We start from the raw sequence: 7,839 nt of genomic DNA, 5'->3' as shown, positions 1-7,839 counted from the left end.
CCGATCCATGGACACCCCTATTAAAATACAAGTAAAATACAGATTTTTTCTTAATTTTTAAATAAACAAAATAAATACATTTCTTATGGAAAGATGTATATTTGTGTAATTTATTACTTTTCCTTGGCATAAACAATGAGATTGAAGTGAGAAAAAGTTATATTTTTTATGGAAAGGATGTACCTACTTTTCTTTGACTGTGAGGTATAAATATTTAATATTGTTGTGCTTGTGCATTATATTTTGTCGTTTAATATTTATTAAAAATAACAAACTTATTGAAAATGTTAATTTGTATTAGGTTGGAGGGTCTAATCCAACTTGTTATTGATATTATCTGAATCCAAAATTTGAAAATGTTAATTAATTTCTGTATGTCTTTAGGAGTTTGCTATAAGAAATTGTGCTTTTAAAATTAAAAAAAAAATTGGAAAATATGAAAGTTTCAGTAATAGAAAACATAGAAAATTCAATAGCAGAAAATTCAGATAATGTGTCTGTTTCTCGTAAGAGAAAGAGTGAGATTTTTGAGGAAGAAAACAACACCTAGGCCCTCCTTTCGAGGCAAGCATAATTCTGTAGTGGCATTATACAAACACTCAATTAACAGTATATGAACTAAGGAAATATATGGATTTTCTTGTTTTAAGTAAAGATATAGTTATAACTTCAGTCATTATTTAATCATTTAATAGAAAGTTCTACAACATGATATAAGAGTCAAGATGAGGTGGGGGAATAGTGAAGAACAAGTTAAAACTTTGAAGGTTGTGCTTGATGTCTTAGGAATGAGAGATATTGTTTCAAGAGCAGTTACATATTTCATGGTTGTTGATTAGTTATATAATCTTCTCCACAACTAGTCACAAGGAATCATGCAGTGGATTGCCACAACAATCCTGCATTACAAATAATATAACCCTTGGGTGGAATCCCTCTTATTTCTTGTAGATTCTTGCATTCATTCAGATAAAGAATCTCCAAAAAGCGGCATTCGCCGATGCATTCAGGGAGAATTGTGAAATTACAATATGACAAGTTTAAAACTTGCACATTGGGAAACCGTGGAAGAAATATTTGAAGGAACTCATCAGCTATATTGCAAGTACTGAAATCAAGACTTGTTGCTTTTGAAGACAGCACTAAGCTCACTTGCTCTATATCATCATCACCTTGATATGGTGTTAGCAAGCACTCACATTCCCACAAGTCCAAAGCATTAAGTTCTCTCAACATGAAAATGTTCTCTAAACTTTTTTTTTTAATTAGGTCTATATACTACTTTTAATTTTGTAATTAAATCATTTTCATGTAAAAAATATTAAAATTAACAAAATATTCTTTCCAAAAAATATGTGATCAAAGATCTAATTAAACTCTTAATTGTGAGTATCTTCAATTTGCGGATAAAATATTTCGTTAACTCTAACATTTTTTATACTTGCAAGACCTAATTACAAAATTAAAATTAGTATAGAGACCCAATTAGAACAAACATGTATATTACACAAGGTTCTGAAAATTGGACCGGTCATCGAATCGTTTTACTCACTAATTCATTGGTCCAATTGGTCCAACCGTAATTCAACCGAAAAAAACCATTTTAAAATAAAATAATAAATAAATTATAAAACAACTCTCATTAACACAATAAAAAAACAATCAAAAAATCATTAACATAATAAAATTATAGAATGTGTATTGCTATAATATAAAATTACAGAACATGTTGTCTACTGGCATAGTGGCATGTTACTTATTATTATGACAGCCTCTATCACCAGTTCATTGTGCTGATGGTTTTCAATGCTGCAAGCTACTCCACTCCTAATTTTGAGCTGCTCCCAAGTTTCAAATAGAAATTTCAAAACATTTTAATACTATGGTTTAAAACATATTAAAGATTGAGGTGCATGCATGTATTCAATGAAATCAAAGCAAAACTAACTGAGAAGAACATTAAATTTACTCGTGATTTTTATAGAAAGCATTCCATCTGTTTTACAAGCTTCAAATATAAACAGCTCAAATGCTCATCAATGAAATATGAAAATTATGTAGATGTTTTTCCTCTCTAAAATGAATAGTCCAATTGTTAAGTTATTCCAATTGTCAGCATCATTGTTAGAAGAAAATCTCAAAACTTGAAATCAACCTATTATACATCAAACTCGAAAAGATTATCAAGTTTAACCCAATTTTAACAAGATCTGCACAATGATTAACAACAAAAAAAGCACAAGAGTGAGATAATGAGCACAAAATTTAGTAAATTTACTAGTATTTTAAATTTAAATTTATAATATATAATATAATTAATTTAGTTTATCAGACATCACGTGGGTCTTAATCTTAGTCTGAATGAACCACCCAATGAATTTCTCTTAATTCCCCAGCCTAATTCTCCCTCATGATAAATTCTTCTTCCCTCTCAGTTACATTACATCTCCACATAGTCATCACCATTCCAATTACATTCATTCCCTCATAATTTCATTCTAAGTACGGACTAGAGTAAAAAATATAATATTAAAATTTCTAGCAATGCTTATGATTTAGTTTATGTTAATAGTGCAAACCAAACAAACAAACTAAGGCTAATTAGTTATAACTCAAATGGCATAGTCTCTCCATACTCATCTATGAAGTCACGGGTTCAAGTCACCCTATCTTTGGTTTTTTTTAAAAAAAAACTAACAAATTAAGGCTTGGCAGCAAAGGCTCCTTTCAATGTAGCCAGTCATCTTCAAGTCTTGTCTTCGAATTCTGAGCCTCCCTATAAGCATGCTCAGAACTTCTCATCCTTTTCATAACCACTTTGTTCTCCCCAACCCCGCAACTAAAAAATAGAAAACTGAGATGGGACTTTGCCAGAAACCAACGACTTGGTACAAATCCAACCTCTAATTATCATATTAGGCAACGCAACTATCAAGAAACATTTACAAAACAACAAAGCAAGTTTTTCCAATCACTGCTTATCACCCGGGCCAATCCAACAATACCCTTTATTCAGCTCCGAGTCACGTTGGCAAGAAGCCTAGATCGAACTGAGTCCAAATCTGACACTTTCTTCATGCTGCAAATGTTCATTAAACCCAGGGGCTCAATATAAACTAAAATTATCAGAAACAAAATTAAGAAATAAGTGATTCTACTATATCTTAAAAACTCAACCATATTTGAGCCATTAAGTGAAAGGCTCAAGATTTGTTTTCAATCTCTAACTTAGTACCATTTATATTTTTCCTATGCAGCTCTTCATATTTTCATAGTTAACAAAAGAAAATGATACTGACTCTCTAATTATAGAGCTATAATCAACAGTAAACAGGAAGAGACTTACCTGTAGATATCATCTCCACTAGGAAGCAACTTCCTGCAGATCCAGTCTGGCACCAACTTTTCAAGAAAATTGATTTGTTCTTCAACTTCACCTGCACAGATGTCAGTGATCATTCCTTAGCAAGTAATCAATAAAGATTTTCTGGTACATGATAATAAATGGCACTGGAACATACTAATCTCAACAACATCCAAACTGTTCATAAGTATCTTTTGCAAAAACTCCTCTTTCGTGATTGAAGCTCCTCTGACAGAATGAAATATAGAGTGAATCACATTGACCAGATCAAGCAACGAAGATGATTTTTGATCCCTTGTATCTAAACCACCTTGAATTTGGTTGGTATCCTCACGAGAGTGACCAGACCTCTCTTCTACCTGAATCAAGAAATCAGGTTACAGAAAAGAAATCACACGCACAAGAGAAAAAATTATTTTTCAATGCAGATTCATATAAAATAAGTTAAAGTTTATTCATGTCTTGTCAAAAGAAATCTTCAAGGAAGGAAGGCCACCAATCATGATCAAATCATAGCATATCATGCACATCAAGTGTGCCCCGTAAAATTAATACCATGGATTCTCAAAGCTAACAGCATGCAGTCAATTAAAAGAAGGGATAATGTATATACAAAGGATATGGTAATTATCAACAAGCCTTAACACAAGTTAAAACTTCAAGATCTCTTGCAACACCTGTCACAAAAAAATGCACAGCACAACCATACCGCTTGTGAAGCATGAAAACATAGCAGATTTGACCACCAGTAGAGAGAGAGGGAGAGGTGGGGGCGGGGAGGGGGGGGGGAAGAAGGTATTGGCAAAACCCTTTGTTGTAAACGTAGAAAGACAAGGATGTCTTGTTCTACCGGTAACCTTATATAAACTAAAAGAGTAAAGTATCGTTTTTGTCCCCAACGTTTGGGGTAAATCCTATTTGTATCCCTAACGTTTAAATCGTCCTATTTGTATCCCTAACGTTTGTAAAAGTGATTCAATGTTATCCTGCTGTCAATTACACATCATGAACGCTTTAGTTTGAGTTTTAAAAATCTCTTCTTGAAGTTAAAATACAAATGTTTGGGATAGAATCGATGATCTACTCCGAAAAATAGCTCATCAAAAGTTGAAACTAATTCCTACAACATTTACATAATTCACTTTTCTAGGGACATAATTGAATCTAAACACAAATAGTGGGTATAATATTAAAACCGAACACATCCAAGTGACACCTAATTGAGAATGAATACATCCAAGTGAGAATAATTGAAAAATATAATCTGATTTGTTAATATAATTGATAGTAGGATAACATTGAATCACTTTTATAAACGTTAGGGATTCAAATAGAACGATTTAAACGTTAGGGATACAAATAGGACTTACCCCAAACGTTAGGGACAAAAACGATACTTTACTCAAACTAAAACGATAAGATTAAACATTTTTTATGATGTTACAAATAGGACAGAGACGGTTGAGATGGCATACCTGCTGGGGCAGTACATTCCAATCCTCAGCACATGCAATACTAGATTCGAGGATGCTATCGTATTTGTGTGAACCTCCGGTAGGTTCTAAGTTGTCTACTTTGATGTCAAAACCATCATTTCCTTCCATGAGTGGAAAGTCGAGCACTCTTTTTGCTGGTTTGCGACATGATGCTGACTTTCGGGTATCCATGTTATGAAGCTTGGCATCAGAAATGGGAATCAATCTCCCAGGTGCTGATTGTGCAGGTGTCTCCGTCATCAAACTATTTGAGGAAGAGGAAATTTTGATATCAGGGCTCTCAAAACTACTATCACAAACATCATGTGGAGGACAGACAGTATGCACTGGTGTATTAGCAATATTAGGTTGAAAGTGAGAGAGAGATTCCTTCCCCTGTCCTCCAGTTTTCATATTAGTTGCACAATCAGATGGTGGTGCATATTTGCTTTCTTGGTTATCCTGGCAATCAGATGCACAGGATGACAAGGAAGCTTTAGTTGTTGAAAAACACTGGAGCTTTTCGGTTTGGCTAGCAACATTCTTTTGAGAAAAGTGTCGGCTAAAGGATGGACATAGATGGAACTTCCCAGGCAACAATTCAATTTGATTGGAAGTTGACGAAAAAGCTCTGGAAGAATTTACAGGCAAATCTACATCAATCACGCCACATGGTCTTTGGCCAAAGGGCTCTGGCAGAACAGCCTCTGGAATATCAGCAGCCTTATCCACAATAAAACAAAAAGAGAAACGGGGATAAATACCTCCATCACAATTTCAAAATTCTTGAGCGAAACATGCAAATAACTGAGCCTGGCCCAAGAATACACTAATGAAGAGGTAAGCTAAACAGAAAAAAAAACACAAGTGGATACTGTCATTATCATCAACCCAACTTTTAACATAAGAAAACATGTTATTATACAGTGTGTATACCTGCTTGATGAAATGACAATACACAGCACAGAATTCTTTGCAGGTAATCCAAACACCACAACACAATATATTACCGCTAATTGACTCTTGTGGACATAGTCAGACACATAACACAATAGAAGAAGTACCCAGAAGACCCACTAGTAATTACCTTGTCATACTCTTGTAATAACGCAGTGCATTGAACAATTATCCTCGTGACAGCTAACGGTCTATAACAATTTCATATGATTGTATTGTGTAAACTACAAAGCAAAAACATAACTAACATGATAACTTAAAATTAAAAAAGTTACCTCGGGATGCATATTGGAGAAATTAATAAGCCTAGAACTAAAATATTGTCGAAGAGCCATATCAGCAGATTCATTAGATTCCTCTTCCAAAAAATCAAATACCAAGGTGATCTTCATGTCTGACTTCATACACAAGCTCTTCTTATCATGAACAAGGACCTTATCTATATGTATGCCCTCAGGAAGTATATACTTCATTTGTGCAAGATGGGCATATGAGAATTTCCTGGAAATAAAATACAGAACAGTAACTTCTTTTACTTAACCATAAAACCAAAGTTGTCAGAAGAGTAATCCCTGAAAAAAGATTGCACCCAATTGCCAAAGCATTAACATTAGTCTCACTACAAACTGAATAACTCCAGCAGAGTCCATAAAAATCAAAAGTACGACTGTAACAGTCATCCTAGTTGTCTATATAACGTGTTGGAAGCTACTTTATTCATGGACAACTTTGGGGATCTAATGTTATCACTAAACTAAATCAGGAAACATCTAAGAAAACAAAACAACACACCTCTGCGCCAGAATTTCAACTTGGGCACAAATATTTTGAAAAGTTGGAGACTTTTTACGCAGATGCAGCAATCTAAGTGAGCAGCTCATATGGCCAAACAAATCAGCTACGGCTCTGTATCTGAAACAAAAATTTAAAAGTAATATGAAATCACAATTTGATTAAAATTTGATGGAAATTGAAACTTTTGCCAAAACAATCTTTAAAAAGATAATATAATTATTTAGGGTGCACACTTTTCTGGGAGCTGAGTTTGTTGCTCTTTGGATTTGGAAGGTAAGGGCTCATTCGTCTTATTTGGTGTAGGGCATGCAATTGATTCATCGGATTCGTTGAGATTCTTCGCACACTTCAAGTCCGAAACGCTTCTCGCAGATTCCTCGCACGATTTTTGTTCCATTCTCCAACAACACTAAAGACGATGGTGCAGTAGGAAAAACTGCATGGCATGAAATAGAAGCGGGAAAAAAAAAAGGAATCAACGCACAAATTCAGCTAAGCATTGTCGTGGCACTGGAACAAAACTGTGCTCTGTAAAAGAAATTTTACCTGAGCTGAGAGGGTCGCAGGATTCGATTTGGAAAGGGGAAAAAAACCCTAGCTGGGTTTCTGAGTTGACTCGGTAGCGAGTTGTGACTCGGAAAGGAGGGAAAATGTACGAACTTCAAAAATCGTGTAGTGGCTAGTGTGTGTTTTCGCTTTCGTTGTGGATTGGTGCTTTCGTGAAAAGACGCGATTGCCCTCGTTTTGTTCAGCCTGTTGGCGCTTTTTTGCAGTTTTCCGTTTTGGGATTTGACCGTTGAGGGGCACTTGGAAGTTCAAACTTTTCTTCGTTTCAGCTCTTATTTTTTGGTCTTGAGGGTTTCAGCCTTTTATTTCAGGAACCAATAACATGGTTTTTTCCCGTATTATTGGGTCTTGAGCCCACTCTTGTAATAAAAAAAAAAATTAGTCTTCTTCGTTGATGTTAGGGCTGAAAGTGAGTCAAGTCAGCTTGATTTCGATTTGTTAATAGTTCGATAAGTCAAACTCGTGAGCTGACTCAATTATATATATATATATATATATATATATATATATATGCATTTAATCTATATTTTTAATATTATATATATATATATACATATAAAATAGTAAACATAATTATATATATTAATGATCTTAATTATTTAAAATTTTATATTTATTTTTTATATATAATTTTGATGTAGGAAATAAATAAAAATTTTATAATTTATTGATAGATAAATA

At 33.8% G+C, this 7,839-nt stretch overlaps 1 protein-coding gene across 1 annotated transcript; it reads right to left on the bottom strand.

Moving 5' to 3' along the window:
• Positions 1-2,510: 2,510 nt before the first annotated feature.
• On the bottom strand, positions 2,511-7,332 carry LOC112801815 (CDT1-like protein b). The gene is made up of 8 exons (XM_025844755.3): positions 7,138-7,332; positions 6,825-7,027; positions 6,589-6,708; positions 6,072-6,297; positions 4,840-5,562; positions 3,522-3,723; positions 3,347-3,437; positions 2,511-3,079 (listed from the first exon to the last, which is right to left on the bottom strand). The coding sequence occupies exons 2-8, from the start codon at positions 6,986-6,988 to the stop codon at positions 3,013-3,015; spliced, it is 1,593 nt and encodes a 530-aa protein (XP_025700540.1). The 5' UTR covers positions 6,989-7,027; positions 7,138-7,332; the 3' UTR covers positions 2,511-3,012.
• Between the last annotated feature and the right edge of the window lie 507 nt (positions 7,333-7,839).

This window comes from Arachis hypogaea, chromosome 5 (genome assembly GCF_003086295.3).
Source record: "Arachis hypogaea cultivar Tifrunner chromosome 5, arahy.Tifrunner.gnm2.J5K5, whole genome shotgun sequence".
Lineage (NCBI taxonomy): Eukaryota > Viridiplantae > Streptophyta > Magnoliopsida > Fabales > Fabaceae > Arachis > Arachis hypogaea.
This window is presented reverse-complemented; position numbering and strand designations above follow the sequence as displayed.

What these genes read in the sequence shown, in the direction of transcription:
- LOC112801815 (XM_025844755.3), bottom strand. Translation starts at nt 6,988, where the DNA reads ATGGAACAAAAATCGTGCGAGGAATCTGCGAGAAGCGTTTCGGACTTG. An exon ending in GTTGAAATTCTGGCGCAGAG is followed by an intron (nt 6,298 to 6,588) that starts GTGTGTTGTTTT and finishes TTTTATTTCCAG; the next exon opens with GAAATTCTCATATGCCCATC. An exon ending in GGAATGTACTGCCCCAGCAG is followed by an intron (nt 3,724 to 4,839) that starts GTATGCCATCTC and finishes TTCTTGATTCAG; the next exon opens with GTAGAAGAGAGGTCTGGTCA.